The sequence below is a fragment of the Barbus barbus genome, assembly GCF_936440315.1.
Source record: "Barbus barbus genome assembly, chromosome: 44".
NCBI lineage: Eukaryota > Metazoa > Chordata > Actinopteri > Cypriniformes > Cyprinidae > Barbus > Barbus barbus.
In genome coordinates this window covers 12,590,910-12,614,289 of record NC_136722.1, presented here as the reverse complement: position 1 = coordinate 12,614,289, position 23,380 = coordinate 12,590,910, and the positions used below count along the sequence as shown (strand labels likewise).

The 23,380-nt window shown below is 39.8% G+C and overlaps 1 protein-coding gene across 1 annotated transcript in view; it reads right to left on the bottom strand.

Annotated features, from left to right (window-relative positions):
- LOC306862952 (semaphorin-5A-like) overlaps positions 1-23,380 on the bottom strand; it is a 163,419-nt gene that overhangs the window by 22,198 nt on the left and 117,841 nt on the right. The window contains exons 15-16 of the mRNA XM_079406065.1: positions 17,010-17,157; positions 2,045-2,270 (exon numbers count right to left, since the gene is read on the bottom strand). Coding sequence (XP_079262191.1) covers positions 2,045-2,270; positions 17,010-17,157 — 374 coding nt within the window. The remainder of the gene's footprint in view (positions 1-2,044; positions 2,271-17,009; positions 17,158-23,380) is intronic.

Here is a 23,380-nt window from a genome sequence, read left to right as displayed (position 1 = left end):
GCAACACTTGTCTGATCTGTTCAGAACTATTTTGTTGATTAAATAAAGTCACAGCTGAGCCTCTGCGCATCTCCAAGCAAACAGCGCTGTTTCGATTATGAATGAATCTTTGTTTTTGAACAAATCTAGTGAGTCAATGAATTAATGACCCATTCATAAAGAGAGCCACTTGCTTCATTAATGAATCAGCTGTTTGAACGAATCGATTGATGAATTATTCAGTGACAGACAGTGACTTGCTGCCACCTACTGGGAGTTTAATTTTTAAAGTATAAATTGTAATTGTTTAATGTTTCTGTATTCAATCTCATAACATTGTTTTTATTAAATGTATTAATGCCACCTCTGAGTCTCGTTAAAAAGTCTGTAAATATTCTACATTTGTGCACTTCTGTTCCGTGCAAAGATTAATTGTTGATGCTGATTTCAGGTCTTCCTGATTGTATCTTATTATTTGGAATTAATTTATTGTATAATTAATTATTATTATTTTTTTTACAAAAAGTTAATAAATCTATTTTTGGCACAACATATGACATACATTTAATCAAGTTAAAAATGGCATTACGAAGATTAAAAAATACATTAAGGAGTCAAAAATCACCTTATAATGGTAAGGTTAATTCCTGTCATTGATCAGAACGTGTTCCTAATTTTTTTTTTTTTTTTTTTCAAGTAGAAGCACTAGTGCTCCTGAAAAGAAACATAAGTGTAGAGTCCTTAAGAATGTAATGTTACCTTTTAAAACTAATTCAAAACGTTTTTGCAAAGTGTAAACTATTAAATATAATCTACAAATCCAATACTGTACCGCTAAATAAGACGTGTTTTGAGGGCTTAGCTAATCAGGCCAATGAGAGACAATCATTCTAATATTTTATGAAATCATTCGTTCATTTCACTAATCAATGTTTTTTTTTATATTTTTTTATTAAACATAAGAAGTCATTAATAATAATTATATTATAAGATGTACAAATTCAAACACAATGCATCTTTAATTTGGGCAGAATTGCAGATGCCTGTCTTAATGTACAAGAAGGTTTAGAGAAAATATGACATAAGTTGTTAATAAATGTTTTCATAGAAATCTAAAATTACCATTGTTTTTTTATATATATATATATATGCAACTCAACACACAATTAAAATAAAAAAACTTAATTGATTTCCTCTATTTCAACTTTCAAATGGAAAAGCTGCATTTAAAAGCAACAAAAGACTTCCACAAACTAGCAAATTAAATGTTTCTGTGCTGTTCTTTTTATGGCTCTGAAAGTTTTCCTTTTTTTTGTCATTTTAGCTCAGTCGCTCGTAAAACAAAATGCAAATTAGCAAGATGGAAAAGCAAAGGAAAATAGCCTAAAAGAGTTCTTGTCATTAGCTTTGTGTGTGGCATCTCTTAGTGAGTATCTGTTGAAGATCAGAGCTTGACTGTAGAATATGAGTGTCTATAAACATCATTCAAAAAAAAACTTTACTGTTACGGGGTTTTCACTGCATATCCGTTATATATCCGTATAATATCTTGGCGCCAATTTGACTCTCGTAACTCGTCAGTTAACAGCTTGTTTAGAAACCGCAGCTAGTTCACAGATGTGAAACCTAATGCAGGGAGGTAAATAAATAAAATTAAGTGTAAGTGTTGCACTTTGCCAGACAGGAAGACCCCCGACCACTAAGAGAAATCACATTCGCTGATTTGACTTCATTAGCATGTTCCGCGTGTCTCTCTGAGGCAGAACGCAGCCAAGAGCACTTGTGTTGGGTGAGACGACACTCCAAAAACTGATTTAGTGAGCCCACATTGATAAGAGAAAGAGAGAGAGAGTGAAAGAAAGAAAGAAAGAAAGAGAGAAGCACTGGAGCACATCATGTTATCTTTCCACTGATGGACAAATAGATCAAGTGGCTTGCCTCAAAGTCACTATGGGCTCACTCCATCAAAGACACAGGGACAAAAAGCAGGATGAGAGGAGAGAAAAGGAAAAAGCTGAGTGACAAATGAAGAATTGCAGGGAAGAGAGACAGAAGGAGATCTCACCGTCTGTGGAGCATCCTGTGGATCCATCGCTTGAGCAGTACCTCATCTCAATCCGCTGTCTCCCTACTTCCAGCAGGCTGGGCTCCGGGACCCTCGCCTTACAGGTGTACCTGAACCGCTGCTCGTAGTGGCCTCCATTGTCTGAGATATTTACTGGTGTCCATGGGGTCCAGGGAGTGGTCTTCTTTAGATCCGGGCAAGGGAGGGTATTACAGGACTGGAATTCCTAGACAAACCAGCAAAATATATAATTATGCATTTTTTCTTTATATAATCAATACAATACTTTATTTAATCAATCAATACAATATATTATAATATTTCAGTAGCTTTTCATATTGTCTATATTTCTGAATTATAAAATATAGAATTGATTATAGAATTATTATAGAAGTTATTTTTTTTAATTATATAAAATATTTAATCATATATGCTCATCTTTATAAAGAATATGTACTTTGATAAAAAAACCTATAAAAACAGCAGTATTTTGAAATATCATTATAATTTTAAATTAATGCAATTACTGCAGTCTTAAGTGTCACATGATTCTTCAGAAAGCATTCTAATATGATTTCTGAAGGATATTATATTATATAAATAATATTATAGTAATTATTATTGGTTGTCAATAATCAATAATGGTTCTTATTATTATCAATGCTGAAAACGTTTTTGTTGTTGTTGTGTAATAGTTTTGTGGAAATTATGATACATTTCATTTAATTTATTTACACTGTATATTTAATTAATTTCTATTGTAATTCAAAAGAACAATATTAAATTAAATTACACAGACACACACAATTTATTGTGTAATAGTGTACTACAGTTCCAGAAAAATATTAATAAACTGTTTGCAACATTGATAATAACACACACACACACATACATATATATATATATATATATATATATATATATATATATATATACACACACACATATATATATATATATATATATATATTAAAAGACTTTCAAATCACATGAGCCAATATTTTATTCACAATAGAACATAGAGAACATAACAAATGTTTAAACTTTACACTTTTATCCACTAAATGAGCTCATTTCAAATTTGATGCCTGCTACATGTCTCAAAAAAGTTGGGTCGGGGGCATCAAAGCGCTGAAAAAGCAAGAATTTTTGAAAATATTCACCTGGGAGAACATTGACATCAGGTCTGTAACATGATTAGCTATAAAAGGGATGTCTTAGAGAGGCAGAGTCTCTCAGAAGTAAAGATGGGCAGAGGCTCGCCAACTAAAGCTCTATCATGCAAAAAGGAAGCCACATGTGAACATGGTCCAGAAGAGCCGTTGTGTCCTTGGGCCAAGGCTCATTTAAAATGGACTGTTTCAAAGTGGAAAAGTGTTTTATGGTCAGACGAGACCAAATTTGACATTCTTGTTGGAAATTATATATTATTATGTCCAGCGTGTCATCAGCGTTCAGTTAAAAAGCCAGCATCTCTGATGGTATGGGGGTGCACAAGTGCATACGGTACAGGCAGCTTGCATGTTTTGGAAGGCACTATGAATGCTAAAAGGTATATAAAGGTTTTACAGCAACATATGCTCCCCTCCAGATGATGTCTATATCTGGGCCTTGTCTATTTCAGCAGGACAATGCAAAACCACATACTGCAGCTATTACAACAGCATGGCTTCGTAGTAGAAGAGTCCGGGTGCTGAAATGGCTTGCCTGCAGTCCAGATCTTTCACCTAGAGAACATTTGGCGCATCACTAAACGAAAAACACGTCAAAAACGACCACGAACTCTTCAGCAGCTGGAAACCTATATCAGGCAAGAATGGGACCAAATTCCAACACCAAAACTCCATAAACTCATAACCTCGATGCCCAGACGTCTTCAAACTGTTTTGAAAAGAAGAGGAGATGCTACACTATGGTAAACATGCCCCTGTCCCAACTATTTTGAGACCTATAGCAGGCATAACATTTTAAATGAGCTCATTTTATGCATAAAATTGTAAAATTTCTCAGTTTAAACATTTGTTATGTTATCGATGATCTATTGTGAATAAAATATTGGCTCATGTGATTTGAAATTCTTTTAGTTTTCATTTTATTCAAATTTAAAAACGCCCCAACATTTCTGGAATTCGGGTTGTGTATATACCTGTATATATATATATATATATATATATATATGCTAAACATTAATGCTGAGAATGATCCTTGGTGATTTGTTGCCATTTTGCAGGCACGTTTTAAATATTTCCATTGCACTCTTTGCTGAACATGGCAAGTCGCAAACAAGTCCAGCAGAAAAGGTCATTGATCAAGTTTTAATTTATGGCCCGTGAGGATAAAAGGGCTCTGAAATATGAGGGAATAAATAAGCAGCATATTTTACACAAGCTAAATGCCATTTCGATTTGAATTGAAGCTCAAAGGACTGGCAAAAAAGACAAAAATTGTCACTGGCATGGGACAGTTCAAATGAGCGCTGTCTGTTCTAACATCTCGTCCGAGTCTGGTGGGGACTTGTGGCAAACCTCTTAAATTCTTCATCGTTTTATTGCATTTCTATAATTTATATGACATCTACACTGCCTGTATCCTTGATCTGTACCAGCAGTTATGAGCTTTCAATCCTTCAATTTATGATAATGTAGAGCGTCTTCTGATACCAATGTCTAGCACTTGAGGCAGTCAGATTCATGTCCTGACACCTTAATAAATTAGCCTGAAACAAGGAGCAATAGATTTCCTGTAAATCATATGTGTTCATTTGGTGGAGTGGGGAGCTGTGTTCATTCTCGCTGCATTTATTTATGCTTAATAGACCTTGAATGACTGCCAGACCTTGGCAAAATAAGATAAAAGTACTTTTTGTTCATCCGTCAATATGTCAGACGGAGGGAGAGCTGATGTGAAGCGCTCAGACGGCTGTCTACTTCACCTCCCCTCCCTGTACTCGTCTTTTCTCACCTCCATTCTCCCAAGGACGGGGAGCAGCCTAGGTTAAGATATGGAAAAGTTTAGGCATTGTTTGCTGTGCGATCTAACCACCTATTTTTGTTTTCACACTCTCTTTGTTAATATTTAATAATGGTTTATAAATATGATGAAATCAAATGAGCTGACTCAACACTTTTTACCTCACTGAGCATCAACACTTCAGCTAGAAAGGCTCAAACAGAGATTTTTGCAGTCTGTTTTCCCAGAGACAAAGGAGGGTGTTGGGTGTTAGTGTTGTACTTGTCTGGATACGCATAGAAAAATGTTCATGCTAGGCTGCACTCTCTCAGAGCACAAAAGCAAAACGAGTTACCTAATAATTACATGGTTCCATTAAACACTCAACGTCTGGATGCCTCCACAGATTAACAAACTACAAGTACAAGCTGCATTAAGTCTATAATTATGTAAACATGCCATTAAAATATTAAAGAACCTGGTTCTTTAGCTTTCACTTTTTTATCACTGTGAGAGACAAGTATGGTGGAAAATTGCAAAAGTTTTTAGCACTAAATTTATTTGAAATTAATGATATGTAATTTGTATTTACTTATGCATGAGTAAACACACACACACACACACACACACACACACACACACACACACACATATATATTCTGTACATTACAAAAATTTTATTATATATGAACACATACATACATTACGGACAGAAACTGAAACTCATATTGCATAAGCTGTAGTTTGCCTTTTTTTGGGAAAATAATTAAACTCCTAATTTAATGATTAATTAAATACTGTAAGTGTAATGATTTAATGATAATTAGGCATTATTTATGTAATTGTAATGTTCTATGTTGAATATAATAAAATATTTCTTTCTGAAGCTCATTTTTATAATGTCTATTTGATGCTTGTTGATTCTAATTTGCTGATTATTATAGCAATTTTTATTGATTGTCAATTATCAATAATGGTTCTTATTATTATCAATACTGAAAACAGTTTTTGTTGCTTCATATTTTTGGTGGAAATTATGATACATTTTATTTTAATTCAAAAGAACTGTTTTAAAATAAATTACACACATTTCTTTTTTTAGTGTAATAGTGTATAAATAATGCAACTTCTTATATAATGATTAATTAAATAAATGTAATGATTTCACGATAGTCAGGCATTATTTATGCAATTGTAATGTTTTATGTTCTATGTTGAATTATAAATAAACACACACACACACACACACACACACACACACACACACACACACACACACACACACACACACACACACACATATATATATACACGTACAGTACAGGTATAGTATGTATTGTTTGCATTGTATATATGTATTTTATATTTAGAAATTTAAGTATATAATTTTGTAGAATAGTTGGATTATAATAGATTATAATTTATTATCATAGCAGAGGAAACTGTCTGATCCGAAATGTCTGATTACTTATAAAAGTAATATCACACCTCTCATCAAGAGCCTCTAGGATTTGAGGTATCTTCAGCACAAATGGTGTGGGACTGGGTGAAAAAACAAACACTTCGATAGTCTTTCTGGTTTCCAATAAAACACCTTATAAGCAGCCATCAGAAAATTCATAAACTTTCATACGCTGCAAAGCATCCATGCAAAAATCTCTCTTGGAGGGTATTAGGTGAAAGTGATACTGCAGCAGAATGCACTCAAAAACATCAGCTGTGGTGCTAATGCTACATTGGATTCAATGAGGTAGATGTTCTCACCAGCTGGGGAACGCCTACATATGAGCAGCACATCATAATGGTGATTTTTAACGTTTACTGATGTGTTGATTTACACAGCCTGATGCTTGTGAACCGTACCTCCTATGCTGTCTGGAATTTGAAAATTTTACATGACCTAAACCAAACAAAATCAATCATGTTTTTTTGTCGATAATGATGTTATGTGTATATAATACACCCTTTTGGAGTGTTTGCGCTCGTTCCTACTCCTCTATCATTACTCATCCCGTTCACGTTTTTCATTTCTATAATTCTCCATCCATCTCACTTTATCTGCCTCTTCCTTTCCCTAATTCTCTATTGTTCCGTTCTTGTTTTCCCGCCGACCATCTATTCATTATCCCCTACACTCTCCATCTTTTTCAGACTTCGAACTCCCCTTTTTCATCCTCAGAATTACTGCATTACCTAAAGTTCTTGTCCGTCACTAATGCGTTATGGGTAGAGAAGGCAGGGGTTAGGGGATGCCCTTACGAAGCTCTGCTGGTCCCTGCTCAGTCTCCAGGCATCTGCTGACTAATGAGTAATCCCACCCGTGCTCTCTGGAGCTTTCTAACATCATTACATCCACTCTGCACACACACGCAGCCCTTAATCCTTTGTGTTCACACAAAAATACAGCATATCAGCAAGTACATGAGTGTTGATAGTAATTGGTCGTTCTACGGCTCACATCTTTGACACTATATGCCCCCGACTCCACAGAGATACGCAGCCTCTAGTATGTTTTACAGAAAACAACAAACTCCAATCCATTACGCCGGTGTCGGTGATTGCATTCATTACCAGCGGTTCACCTGAGACACGCCGGCTGGCCGTTCCACAATGGACCACCAAGACAAATAGTCTCAATTATTAGTATAGAAAAGCACACAATCAGTCAAGCAAGATTACGGAGTGCGATACACTCCGTCAGGGGGCCTAATGAAAAATGCTGTCATTTGGGAATGTTCAAATTCCCTGGATAAAACTTGTCTCTGTATGACCACAGTGTCGGGTAAATTAATACCCACACTGCACAGTCATCGTAGAGAACTGGGATGCAAGGTTTTTTATGGGCTGCGGATGATTTTATGTAGTAGTTGGAAATGTATTTGAAAGAAATTAATAAAGAAACTCAAGAACTCTCAGAAGATCATCCAAATGCCGTCATAAGAGATAAAACTTCTGAGGCACTGAAGTGCACATGAGGTACACATAGGCCTTGATTTATTATGAAATAAAAGTTATTAATTTGTGTGTGTGTATTTTGGGTGACTTAAGAATAATTGTCCAAATGACCAAGCTATTTGGAAAAATAATTTAAAAGGAGGTTTTTGTATGTGGTAGCTGTACTAAATGTTAATTATGCTGCTCATTAAAGACTTTTATTTTAATTACTAATTTTATTTGATATACAGTAATTATGACTAGTGGCTCTCAACCAGGTGGCCTCAGCAAACTTTCAAACGGGCAGTAGAATTACTTTAAATTCATTTAAACGAATAACAATATTAATGTATTGAAGTAAATTTACTTAATTCAAATATTTCAGGTACCTAATTTAAAACACACACACACACACACACAAACACACACACACACACACACAATCAAAAAGGTAACTGAATATTAAAAATTAAATATTTATCTTATTTTATTCCCCCCTCATTAACTGACCGATGATTGATTTTATTCAACACAGTTCTTGAAACTTCAGTAATCACAAAATAAATTGTGGTTAATTCATATACTGACACTCCCAGTTTCTCTTAAGGAAAAGGCTTGAAAACGTACTCGGTTACTATCGTAACCTCGGTTCCCTGAGATACGGAACGAGTACTGCGTCTTGCTAAAGACGCTATGGGAAAAAGCCTTTTTTCTCCTTTACTGAAGCCTTATTCAATCACGCAGTGAAACTGCACGATCATTGGTTTGTGCAGTGTGATAAAACGAACCAATGCGTCGGCAGCGGAGCTGCACGAGCCTATGGCGACGGAGCCCGCCAGATCCCGCCAGAATGGGCGGGGTTATCTGGCTATATAATCAGCCGTCTCGCCATAGGATCCTCAGGTTTACTTCGACTGAAGCGACGACTGAGTCGTGCAGCTACCTGGCACGGCAAAGTACGCAGTACTCGTTCCGTATCTCAGGGAACCGAGGTTACGATAGTAACCGAGTACGTTCCCTATCGATACTCCACTCGTACTGCGTCTTGCTAAAGACGCTATGGGAACACAATTCAATCACGCCGTGCTATGGTAGAGGAACGACTGTGTAAAATATCTCCATAAGCATTACATGCTCAGAGGGAAGTATAATAGTATACTCGGGCTAAAGCGAGCTGAGCTCATAGAGGTCACGCTCGGCCCGGGTCATTCCATGTATTCCTCGCATACTCAGCACTTTCAGGGCTGAGATATGTAAGGAACCCATCAGAGAGCTTGAGTGCCCATGCAGTCAAGAGATCTCCGTTAGGGATGTTCCCACAACATAAGTCATACTCATCTAAGCAGATAGGACCTTGGCCTGTAAGGTCGGTACATCCAACTTATAAAACTTTGCAAATGTGGACGGCGAGGCCCAGCCGGCCGCCACACAAATGTCTGTAATGGACACACCGCTAGACCAGGCCCACGACGAGGCAATGCCTCTAGTCGAATGGGCTCGTACTCCAATGGGGCATTGAAGGCCCAAGGAAGAGTAAGCCAGCGTAACGGCATTCACTATCCACTTAGAGAGTCTCTGCTTCGTGACCGGAAGCCCCTTGGCGCGGTTACCGAAGCTAACAAAGAGCTGTTCCGTGCGCCTGAAGGAGGCGGAACGCTCAAAGTAGATCCGTAGGGCTCTAACAGGGCATAACAGAATGAACTCCCGGTCCTCCTCAGAGGGAGGAAGCGCGGAGAGTGTGATGACCTGAGCTCTGAACGGAGTGGAAAGTACCTTAGGTACGTATCCATGCCTTGGTTTTAGGACGACCTTGGAGTCGTTTGGCCCAAATTCCAGGCAGGCAGGGCTCACAGAGAGCGCCTGCAGGTCTCCTACTCGCTTGACTGACGCTAGTGCTAGTAGCAAAGCAGTCTTCAGCGACAGCGACCGAAGGTTCGTAGACTGGAGCGGCTCAAAAGGAGGGCCCCTCAGGGCCCTCAGCACAGTGGGTAAGTCCCACGTAGGGACAGTAAGGGGCCGAGGCGGATTCAGCCTCTTGGCACCCCTTAGAAAGCGGACGATAACATTGTCCCTGCCCACTGATTGGCCCGCGATAGGGGCGTGGAAGGCCGCTATAGCCGATACGAACACCCTGAGTGTGGAGGGAGAGCGTCCTTTATCCAGCAGTTCCTGCAGGAAGGACAGAATCACCGCCAACTCAGATGTAGGGGGGTCCTCACCGCGGTTTAGACACCATTCGGAGAAAACCGCCCATTTAAGGGCATAGAGGCGTCTCGTAGACGGGGCTCTAGCCTCAGAAATGGTATTTAGCACTCGCTCTGGGAGGCTGGTAGGCTCCCGTTGAGCGGCCAGAGGTGAAGCGCCCACAGTTTGGGACGAGGGTGCCACAATAAACCGTTCGCCTGAGAGAGGAGGTCTCGTCTCAGGGGCACGGGCCAGGGGGCTGCGGTTAGCAGCTGGGTCAGCTCTGACATCCAAGGCTGGTTCTCCCACAGGGGGGCCATCAACAAGACCTTGTGTCGTTGTTCCCTGATTCGCCTGATGACCTGAGGAATCAGAGCGATCGGAGGGAATGCATAGAGGAGGAGGTTGGGCCAGTCGTGGGCCAACGCGTCCTTGACCTTCGAATAATAGGCTGGGCAGTGAGAGTTGTCTTTGGAGGCGAAAAGGTCTACCTCGGCCTTGCCAAAGATTCTCCAGATCATTCGAACCGTCTGCGGGTGGAGCATCCACTCTTCTGAGGGGACGTTGCTCCGTGATAACATATCCGCTCCTTGGTTCAATCTGCCCGGCAAATGTGCTGCTCTCAGCGAGCGCAAGTTGAGCTGAGCCCACTCCAGAAGTCGCTCTACCATAAGGAAGAGGCGCTTCGAGGAGAGACCTCCCTGGTGATTTACGTAGGACACCACTGACATGTTGTCTGAGCGGATCAGCACATGTCGTCCCCTTAGCTCTGGCAGGAAAAACTGGCAGGCTCGACACACTGCTAGCATTTCTAAGCAGTTGATGTGGAGGTTCTGCTCCGCCTTCGACCAAAGGTCGGTTTGCCTTCGCACAGCGCCCCGTCTGTTGTGACAACTTTCCTGCTGCAGACCATCCCTATGGCCACACCCTTTCTGAACCATCGTGGGTTCTTCCAGGGGACCAGGGCTGTTACACAGGCCTGGCTCACCCTGATATGTAGGCGATCATGTCGCCATGCGTGGGGTGGAACCCGTGGTTTCAACCAGCGCTGAAGGGGCCGCATGCGAAGCAGGCCCAACTGTAGCACCGGCGATGCTGTGGCCATGAGGCCCAGCATCCTCTGAAACGCTTTGACGGGGCGAGCGGTGCCGCTCTGGAAGGAGGCTGCGAGCTTTTAAACGGCCAGAGCGCGTTCCGGCGCTAGCACAGCTCTCATCTGAGCTGAGTCCAAAACTGTTCCCAGAAACGACACCCGTCGGCTGGGAAACAGCGCGCTCTTGGCAAAATTGACCCTGAGCCCCAGGCATTCTAGGTGGCTGAGGAGGAGGGCTCTGTGTGAGAGTAGTTGTACCTCTGACTGGGCCAGAATGAGCCAGTCGTCGAGGTAATTGAGAATGCGGATTCCCATCTGCCTGAGAGGGGAAAGAGCCGCGTCCATGCACTTCGTAAAAGTGCGTGGGGCCAGGGACAGTCCAAAGGAAAGGACCGTGTACTGATAAGCCACTCCCTCAAAGGCGAATCTCAAGAATCGTCTGTGATGGGGGGGCTATCTGGACGTGAAAGTATGCGTCTTTCAGGTCCAGGGAACAGAACCAGTCCTCTGAGCGAATTTGCGAGAGGATCTGCTTCAGTGTGATCATCCTGAACGACCTCCTCACGAGGGCGCGATTCAGGCGTCTGAGATCGAGGATGGGCCGGAGGCCGCCATCCTTCTTGGGAACGAGGAAGTAATGGCTGTAAAAGCCTGATTCGCTCTGAGCTGGAGGAACCATTTCTATGGCTCCTTTTTTCAACAGCATCATCATTTCTGAACGTAGAACGTGAGCGTTCTAGCCGTCTACAGAAGAGGAGACCACGCCGCTGAAGCGCGGGGGTCTGCGAGCGAATTGGAGTGAGTAACCTCGTTCTATTATCCGTATAACCCATTCTGACACTCCGGGGATGGCCCTCCAGGCCTTGGCCCGCGTGGCAAGGGGCTGGATAAACTCGAGTGGCAGGCCGCCAAGCGGGGACCTGAAGCTCGTGATAAGAGGGAGAGGAATGTGCTCCCTTTTGAAAATGTTTGTGTCTTATTTCCTTGCTATAACAGCGATCAGTTGTGTGGGCGCTTTTTGAAAGGGCCCAGTGTTCACAACAGTATTTACCACAAACTCATTGCCATCGGCACCCGGGCTAAATGGGGTGTTTGGAGGCATGACAGAGGCCATTTGGGCCGTGGGCACAGCCCAGAAGCGTCAGGAGTCTGAAGCTGTCAGTTATAATCATAGTGACAACTTGCTTTCGATCTGCCTAAAAGGATCAACCACTCTTAGAAGAGGGGTATTAATTACCATTGTGTAAACACACCAGCAGATCAAAAGTGCCGCGCGCATCCTCTCAGATCCGCTCGTAGCGGACGAGGGGAGGGGCCATCTTCACTGAAGAAGGCGAGCCGAGATCAAAGAGTGAAACGCGGGGCTGCCCTGGCGTAAATTCACTCAAGCTTGATCGCGCGAACCCTGGAGCTTGCAGTTTCTTCCCCGAGATAACTGGGAGAGTAGAAACACTAGAGCAGGGGAGGCGTGGCCACCTTCATTGAAGAAAGGGACCGTGAGCGCGGCAGGGACAGACTGAAGCTTTCATAATGAAAGTAGCCCTGGCAGATCAAAGAGCTGCAAGAGGCGCTAATACTTAGTGTAAACACACTGGCAGATCAAAGACTGTATGCAGAGTGAAAAACGCGGGGCTATGCCGGCGCGAAAAATCACTCAAGCCTTTTTTTTTTTTTTTTTTTTTTATCCGTCTCCTTCTCCGAGGTGACTGGGAGAAGAGAAACGCGAGAGTCGGGGCCGCCCAGTGCAGCATGTTACAATGTGCACAGAAGGATTGAGCCACTCAATGTAATGAGGCGCGCTAATCCACACGCGCTGGCAGATCAAAGCGCTGTATGCAGAGTGAAACACACGGGGCTATGCCGGCGCGAAAAATCACTCAAGCCTGAACGCCCAGCCATGCGATTTTACCGTCTTTTTCTCCGAGGTGACTGGGAGAAAATAAACGTGAGTGGGTGGCCGCCCAGCGCAGCATTTTACAATGCGCGCAGAAGGATTGAGCCACTCAATGTAATGAGGCGCGCTAATCCACACGCGCTGGCAGATCAAAGCGCTGTATGCAGAGTGAAACACACGGGGCTAAGCCGGCGCGAAAAATCACTCAACCTGATTGCTCAGCCTCACTCGCTGTTCCTGTCTCCGAGGTGACTGGGAGAAGAGAAGGGGGGAGGCGGGGCCTGCTACATAGAGGACCGCGAGCAAATCAGAGTAAAGCCCGGCTTTCGGTGAAAGCAGGCTGCCTGTGTGAGCGCAGTCTCAGTGACGCACACACATAACTTTCCACTCCGGTCCGCCAAAGAGAATAGAGCCGCCCAATGAAGGAGGAGCTCTGATTCTCACGTGTGAACACCGGCGGATCCGAGCGCTGCAGGAAGCTCCGTGGCTCTGATGTTTCATTCTCCGAGCTTTGCTGAGAGAGGGGAAACGGGAGAGCGGAGCTGCCTCCACAGAGACGGACAGCGAGCGGGAAGAGCGAGACTCATACTCGAACGAGCTGTCTCAGTAAGCGCGCAGTCAGTGCGTGGGCGAGACCCAGACAGGCGGCACGCGCTCACTGCTCTTTTGCATCGTGCAGGATCCCCTGCACGAGCCACACTCGCTGTTGCGGCATTTGCAACAACGCCGATAAATATGCATTTTTATAGCACTCACCGGATGGCGGCAGCGAACAGACCGGGGCTTCTGCGGGGCTGGAGCGCGGTGAAAGCGGCGTCTCAGCTGGCAGGAGGTCTCTGGCTCAGCTGCGAGGCGTGTCAACGGCGAGGCGGCTTCTTGGGATCAGCGAAGGCGAGATGTCGTCGCTGAAGGAGAAGAAATCTGAGGATCCTATGGCGAGACGGCTGATTATATAGCCAGATAACCCCGCCCATTCTGGCGGGATCTGGCGGGCTCCGTCGCCATAGGCTCGTGCAGCTCCGCTGCCGACGCATTGGTTCGTTTTATCACACTGCACAAACCAATGATCGTGCAGTTTCACTGCGTGATTGAATAAGGCTTCAGTAAAGGAGAAAAAAGGCTTTTTCCCATAGCGTCTTTAGCAAGACGCAGTACGAGTGGAGTATCGATAGGGAACAAGCTTTTTTGTCAGTTACAGCGGAAATATTGGATTAAATATCCTATATATTGGATATAATGTTTTGTTTTTAAATATATAATATAATATAATATAAAAAAATAATATAATATAATATAAAAAATATAATATAATATAATATAATATAATATAATATAATATAATATAATATAATATAGGCATTCACATACAGATTAGGGGCCAGATTTACTAACAGCTTGCACCAGCGCAAACCATCTTTTGGCGTTCAAATAGTACTGTCATGATTTACTAAAGATGCGCAGTGAAGAATTAGCACTGAAAAGGTGTGGACACAGTTATTTTTCCGCCTGACCTTATTGAATATGCATTTGCAAGAGTTTCCCTTTCAGACGCAAAAGTTATGGGAGGAGAGTATTATCACACAATGCACTTTACTAACGTTTGCGCTCGTCAAACTACTGGCATTTGCGCCATTATTTAACGTCCCCCCAAAAAGCATGTCTTAAACTGTTTTGCGCTTGAAATGGCTGCAATTATTGTTGCTAAGTGGAAGCACCGCAGAGAACAGAAAGCGTGTGGTAGAAGGGAGAGGGTTTTTTCATTTGCCAAGCCATGATATTTTTAACTTGCTTCAGGAAATAAAAGATGGCTTGGAACCCTCTAGGAATCACGCAATACCAGGTCTATCAAAACTTCTAGCAAACCTTCATTTTTTGGCCACCAGTTCTTTTCAACGCACTGTGGCTTCTTTATTGATTTATTCTTTATTTGCGATTATGCTAATTTGCACTTGGTATATTGCGTTGGTCGATATGTAAATGAGATGTTGCATCTGTGTTCTTTAATTAGCGCATTGTTAGTAAATCACCTGCAGAAATTTCCCCTCCCATCGGCGCTGTTTTGGAACTGCGCTCTTGCGCTAATTTGCCCTGTTTAGTACAACTGGCCCTATAACACTTGAAACTCCTGAAATTAAGTGAAAGCGTACTATCTGCGATGAGAAGTCGACTGAAATATCCAGGTACCCACTTGCAACACTCTTGAACTGGCAAATTCAGATGGGATTGAAGTAGATGATCTGAAGTTACATTTCACAAAAAATGCAGAATTAATTACGCTCGCAATGTGTCAGATGACTTCATGTGCATTCTAAAAGAGAGTATATTTTTGGTATAAGACACCTTCTTATTTTTGCCATTAGACAAATCTAATTAACACTAAGAAAAAGAGGAAAAAAACCCTCTTAAATCCCACTGCACTTTACATATTCACAGATTTTAAGCCGCCCTAAGACAAAGTGACAGTAATGTTTGAGTCTGATTATCAAAGCATCATTACACTGAACATATGAAGGATCTCACCAACAGAAAACCTATTAAGGGTTGCCAGGTACTCATTATTATGTTTCTGTCTACTCTGACACCTGGCTGCATTCATGTGGGCTGTATCACTATCATTACAGAGAAGTTACAAACACTGTGACAAACGAACCCCCTGTAAAATTACCAGCTGACTGACACATGTTTTTATTGTGTCTGACAAAACAACCACCAACTAGTAGGGGAATTTTTCATAAAATAATAACAGCTGGTTGCACGTATGAGCCATGCCAGAGTCTGGCAATCATCAGTAACGGAAAATAATACAAAGCTTGCTTTTAAACTGAATCTTGCTTGCTTAACAGGGCACATAAATAGCACAAAAATCCAAATCAGGCAACGCACCACCCTGGTACCCACACACATATATAATTATATATATACATCGACATGATGTTGCTGCCCTCACAGCCTCTGTGGCATTCCTAGGATGCTTCAGCATGTTGGTGTTTTCGGTGTTGTCTACATTGTGATGGATCTGAGGCAGCTGGCCTTGAGGCTAAACACGCACACAATTTGACAGAGCATTACCATTAGGGCTCACAGGAACGTCTGAACTTTCTCTTAAGCCATTGTGTCTCCCAAGTGATCAAGCGATAAAGATCGAAATGGTTGACAGCCTTGATTTCTAAACTGGACAGATGTTATAATTCCTTACAAAAGAGTTTAAATAGCAAATGAACTATTTAAAGCTGTTCCAGATTCTCGAAATCACCCAAACCATTTCCACGAACGGCATGAAAAGTGAACCGTGGTCATGTGAGCCGGACTTATTCTAAACTAGCAGCAAGTGGGTGACTGGTTTTAAAAGTAGAGTAAGAATATCACAGCTTATTCATGAGTGGAAAATCCCAGCTTACTCTTGCAATACTAATGCACATGGCAAGCTCCTCCCAGCTTTCCAAACGAGGGAAATGCATTTTGGGATTGCATATGCTCTCGACTAGTATATTGTGTTTATGTAGATATATGAAGATATGTTCACTACCGTTCAAAGATTTTGCATCTAAAAATTTTGTAACAATATAAAAGGCTTGATTTTTGAACAATTTAATGCATCCTTGCTGAATAAAAGTATTAATTTCTGTCAAAAAAAAAAAGAAAGAAAGAAAAAGAAAAACTAGATATAAATCCAGAGGAAAAAGTGTGTAACTTGTCTGGACTGGAATTATGTGAACGCAACTTAAATATAAGATATAAATAATTGAAATAACTTGCACACCATAGGGTAGGCCATGATGCTTCTGCTCTAAATTTGAGCAATATTTTAGTAATAAAACCTATAAACACCGAACGCACTTTTCATGTCCTGAGGTGCTCAAATCAGAAAAGGTCTCAAAATCGAATTGAGCAATAATATGAAAGTGACATACAACGCTGCATCCAGGGCATTCGTTTCCATTCTCGCACGTTCGTCGTCGCGACTGGATCCCACCGCCGCATGGAACTGTGCAGCGCTCCCATGGAGACCATGCTGACCAGTAGACATGTGGGGGGCAGGGCAGGTGCTCATTGCAGTATCTAAAATAGATTGAAATAAACATTTCAGCATGCAAATAAACATTTATTCACAAATTCAACTCCTAGTTATTCACTCAACCCATCCTGATTATGCAGTGGCCTCAATAATTGAATGAATCCTCTGAAGCATGAATTATTAAATCACAAAGAAAAAAAATATTGAAATGGTTGTACATTATAAAAGAAACTAATTGTAAACATTTCAAAAGTACTTGGTTCCTCAAGCCATGATGAATTAATGTTGCCACATAAAAGAGCCATTAAAAAAAAACATGTACAAAGCAAGTTTTAAAGCTTTAAACAAGGAAAAAAATATTGAATTCAGCAGGTAGGAACTGCAAACATTAGATAATGACTGGTTAGCAGTTGTGTAGGTCTCCAAGGACAGGAAATGCCTAGGTTAACCTTAGTGTAATGAGCACTGATGGAGCAGTGTCTTATCTAAATGAGGTCTGCAGGCAGAACGAGAGGGGGTTTTCTGGGCCGTCTGGTCACTTGCAAAGACAGACGTGTGGGCTGGACGAGTACTTGTAATTGAAAGGTAGTTGGTATAAAGGCAATTGGTATAAAGCATGATGATTGGACACACACGATCAATCATTCCAGCTCTCATGTGGTCTCACTGCAATCAGTGGATCTTTGAAAGGAAGCGAATAATAAAGGAAGTCAGCTTCCTTTTGAAGATACGCTCATAACCAGAACAAAGGCTCGGAAAATGAATCAAAAAATAACCGCAGCCATCCTCTGTCTGTGATGACCCCAAACAAGAAAGAAAGGAGTACAGATGTAAGCAGGATACAAATAAAGCAGGACGTTCTGAACAAATTCTTACTGATTTTAAGTGCTAAAAACACATCAAACTTGAAAGGTAACTGAAATCATATTCTTTTTATTTAAGACCCCCCCAATTAACTATTGGTTTTATTCAACATACTCTGAAACATCTGGAATCACAAAATAAATTGTGGTTAATTTATATATTAACACTCCCAGTTTCTGCAAATGAAAAAGTAAAAAAAACAAGCAATATATAATGTATAAACAATATGTATTGATATTATTTATAATATAACTTAACATAACACAACATAACATAATATAATATAATGTAATATAATAAAAATGGGCTTTATGAAAAAGCTGCAAACATCTAAATAAAGCAGGAAAATCAGAACAATTTCTGTGCATTCCGTATTATTTTTATTCATGAAAACCACCATGAAGATACCTAATTGCTGAAATAAACAATCTAATGACCTCATATAACTCTCAAACACACACATATATATATAAACAGTTGCGACTTGCGTGTGAAACATTTCCAGGCAAAAAATGTCATCTTAACTATTCATGATTGATTTTAACCAGGTGCTAATGCTTTGGCTTGAGTATTTAAATGAAGCCATTATCATTCTTTTCACTACAGACATCTCTTATCTATGTAAATTAGGCTCATTATAGTTTGAAACTTATTAACAAAATTTCTATTTTCCTGTTCCTATTATTGCTGAAATTAATGCAACACTCTTCCTGCGAAAATAAAATGTTTGTATAAGGAAAGGAAGACATGGCATAGCCTTCCATATGGGCAATATTTATCTGTAAAACTGTAGAACATACACAAGATGCATTTATATTTTTCTGTGCCTGCAACCATTTTTTTAAAGTCTGATGATATGTGTATATTAGCAAATTAGAAAATAATTTATGCGTTTCAAATATGAAAAATTATTCAAAAGTAGGAAGCGGTACACATTCCCATTGGAGAACCACTGATCAACTTTTTGTTATGTAGCATGCAATAAAAAAGTTGAGAGATCCATATAAGAAAGATTTATAGCCAAGGGAAACCCACTGCCAATTTGCATATGCAAACAGTGTCCATTCAAATTGGATTTGCTAAGTTTAACAAGTTTGCCCCTTTTCTGGCACAAGAAAGGAGAAAGAAACAAACGATCAAAACAACAAGAAAAAAGTGGTAATTAATAGCACATTTGTGATGGTGTATGAAAAGAATGAGGGAGCGTGTAAAAAACACATTCATTTATCAAATGGATTTCAAGCAGAACAAAGTACTGGAGTGTTGCAACAACAGATCTTTTGCCTGCAGGCATTCTGTCTTGTTTTTGAGAGTTTCTGAGCACAAATGGATGGAAGTTGCTGGCTCGGCGTTTACAGACACCCTGTGCCGGGATAGATATATGGCTCTGGACCAGGGCTGGATTATGGACCAGGCCAGTGGGGCCACTGTCAGGGACCTCCAAAGCCTCAGGCTGCATGACCTGAGACGTTCAAAAATCAAAACTAGGACCCACAGAACTTACAGAGAGAGTTGAATACTAGGCTCCAGGCCCTGGAGTCTATAAAGTCCCTTGTCCAACAAAAGGGTGCTGGTGCAAGAGCCAATGCAGACATGGAACATGCCTATTTCATTCATATCCTATGTTATATCCATTACAGTTCAAAGTTTGGGATCAGTAAGATGTCTTTTAATGTCTTATTTGAACAAAAACACAGTAAAAACAGTAATGTTGTAAAATTGTCCCACTTTAAATTTGAAGTTGCCTTAACTATGTGCTTACATATAAATTAATAATTTGATAGAATGCACTTATTGTGTACATACATGTTTTTACATTGTACTTACTATATATTTTACTATATATATATTTTTTTAAATACCTGCATGTAATTACAGCTGTAATTCATTTCTGTAATTACATTTATAATTGCACTGTTGACCCACCCCTTACACCTTAACTCACCCTTAAACCTGACCCTAACCTTACCCATATCCCACCTCAATAGCAGCAAATGTGTTTTGGGTAACACTTTATTTTAAGGTGTCCTTATTCAGTTCGTAAATGTATAATTACACTGTAACAAGGACACCTTAAAATAAAGTCTAACCAGCCACTTAATATGAACTGGACTGAAATATTATTACAATTCAAAATAATCATTCTTCAGTGTCAGATTTGCTGCTCAACAAACATTTCTTCTTATCAGTAATGTTAAAAAAGTGCTGCTTGATATTTTTGTGAAACCATGATACTTTTTTCTCCAAAATTCTTTGATAAATAGAAAATTCAAAGAAAATAACAACATTGATTTGGAATAGAAATTGTTTGTTTGTAGTATTATAAATGTTTTTACATCTAATGAATTCTCCCTGAACAAGTTAATTTCTTAAAAAAACAGACCCCAAACTATTGAAAGGTTTATATATATATATATATATATATATATATATACACACATTTTTTAAAGAGAAAACTAAAATCAATAAATAAATCAATCAATAAATACATTTATCTCATTATTCTGATTATATGTATTTATTTGTTATCCATCAAAAGCAAACAATCATGTGCTCATTAGAGAAGGCGTGAGATCTGATTCATAAATCCATCTTCTGGATCAGACTGATCTCTGAACAACAAAAGGGTGAGCAAATGAGGAAAGATTATTTATTTTTGACTGAAGTATCACTTCAGCTGACTCTCTCGTTTCCCTCATCGAGGACATCTCATGGTGACCGACCAACAGCAGAGTTGCATGCTGAGGATTTTGCCATCTGGCAGCAGTGCGCCGAACAGGGAATAAAGTGTGACTGTACATATGAGCTGAATAACTCTGAACAGATGCCCAGTGGCTGAGCTCAAAGTAAAAAAGTTCCCCCGCAGCACTAACAAGTGAATACAACTTCTTTCAATATCGGACAAAAGACCCCCCAACTATAGAGATTTTGCAGTAGCCAGAGTAGAACAAAAACAGGAATGCTCCTTTCTTCTTTTGGTCCAAAGCAGCGTCCTGCTAAGGGAACTGACAAAGCACATTTGAGCCATTAACTCGGCTCCCTTCGACCTTAAATGAAAACTGTGGGCCCTGACATGCTCCCCGGATATGTTTTCACAGCCATTATGCACCGCTGGGCTGGTCGAGGTGTTGTATTAAAGTGGATGGGTGGTGTGAAAAACTAGCAGGGGCTTGAAGACTAGCGAGACTGGAGCCAAACTCAAAGCTTGCACCAGAACTTTTCTGCTGATTATTCATAGCCTTTATGCTTAGACACCTAAGGGCATCAAGTGATCCAGCGCCTTGGAGAAAGAGTGTAAGTGGGGGACATGAGATAGAAAATGCAAGAGGTGGCAGAAATGGTATGCTTCACAGTCACCTGCAAAAAAAAAAGAAAGAAAAACTACCAATCTGCAGCATTCTTCATGTCTTAAGCCCCATGTCTGTGTTTCTATGGTGACTTAAAAACTGTGGCATGCTCGTTTTGTCCCGTTTCACAGGAACATTTTATTGCTCAGCAGTTGATCATTCATAGGCCAAGACACATTAAATATGTTTTCAACAACTCTAGCAGGTATCAACATTGCCCCAGATGTTTCTCCTGAAATTGCTTAGGAGGCATACAAATTAGGCACTTTAAAAAAAAATAAATACAGTACAAGTATAAAACTATAAAATTAATGCGGATAGCATGGCTCATATCATGAGCATGGAATAACTGGATGAAGTGAAATTAAAAAGTGTATGACTTGTAATTGCAGACACATGTATCTTGGCAAACCTGAGCTCAGTTTGTTAGATTGTCAAAATGTCATCTTCTAAAATTAGAAAGACTAATATTAAAACAGCTTGTTATTTTTCAATCAGGCATAGTTATTGTAGGTTATATTTTCAAAATTGTCAATTTTTCAGTTTAGTCCAGTGATATTTTTCTTTATATTATGTACTACACTGTAAAAAGAAAAGAAAAAAAAGTGGCAAATTAATTATCAATTAATTTTATGAACATTTCTGGTAACAAAAATCAATAAAGTGCAGCATTCAAAATAAATACAGATAAAACACCTGTAAAAATCAATACAGAAAAATTCCTTCATATTAATACAGCTGCGCCCTATTTTTACCTTTTTTTTTTACAGTGTATTATAATATTTATTAATATTTTGAATTTGTTTTTATTTTTATATTTTTAGTTGTCGTTTTAGTAATTGTGTTATGTCCTTTTGTCATTTTTTAGTTTTTACAATTTTGTTACTTCAATTTATTTTATTTCAGTTACTTGCCAAGGCAACACTTCTAATTTTTAAGTACGTTTTTCATTTAATCATTTTATTTTATTTTATTTTATTTCAATTAACAGAATAGATTTTAAATCATTTAGTTTTAATATTTTCCTTTTAAAAGTTTAATAGTTTTAGTCATAGATAACAGTAAACTTAACACTACTGATTCAGTCATGATAATAATTTAGCATATTGTTGGGCCTATACAGTTAATGTTTCTTATATATAAACAAAAAAAAAATAATTTAAAATATTTTTAAGGATCAAAATGAATGGTTTATTGTACAAAAGAACAAAAAAATGTCCTTTTTGTTTACCATTTTGTTTTATCTTGTTGGTCACCACTTGGGTCATGAACCAAAACCAATTTATATACCTCTAGCAGATTCAAATATTATAATAAGGAGATAATTTTAATTTTCTTATCTTGTTCTCAGCAACAGCTGAGTTTAACAGTGATGTCTTAAACATAAGTGAGAATATGTATAAAATTGTCTGAAGACAAAAGCCTGAAGTGAGAGTCGGGAAAAGTTGGTACCTTCAACAGAGGGACCACAACTGTTTCCAACAGATGCCTCTCTCGCCTTCTCTTCATCCCAGCACTTCAAGTCTAATTTTTCAGCTGCAATGCACTGTTGCTTAGAAACCTCACACATTCTCAGGGCAGCGCAGTTTAAACATAATTCTGCCATGATTAGATGTCACACTATCATACCTACAGTGTTTGAGTGTGTGTGTGGAGTCTGTGGCTGCAGTCTCTGTAATTAACAAGCCTTAGCATGTTTATTTTTAATTGGATGTCAGTCACACAAATTATGGGGCAGATAAAGAAGAACCTCTCTTACTCCTCCATTCAAGCATTTGGTTTGTGTGCTTCCAGTTACGTACTAACAAGCTTTCTCGAGATGAACATTGCATAATAGGATGAGTAATAAAAAAGCAATAAACCGAGCTGTGTATATTCATTCATTATCGTCAACTGCCATGCAATCACAGCAGCAATCACATATGCAGCAGGTGAGAATGAAAGCAACAAACAAAAGAAGCATCATGCCCTTTCAAACAGGCCCCTTCGATTTTGTGGATTTTGAGAGTAAATTCCAAAAAATAAATACATTAGCATATATAATGAGCTGTCGTGC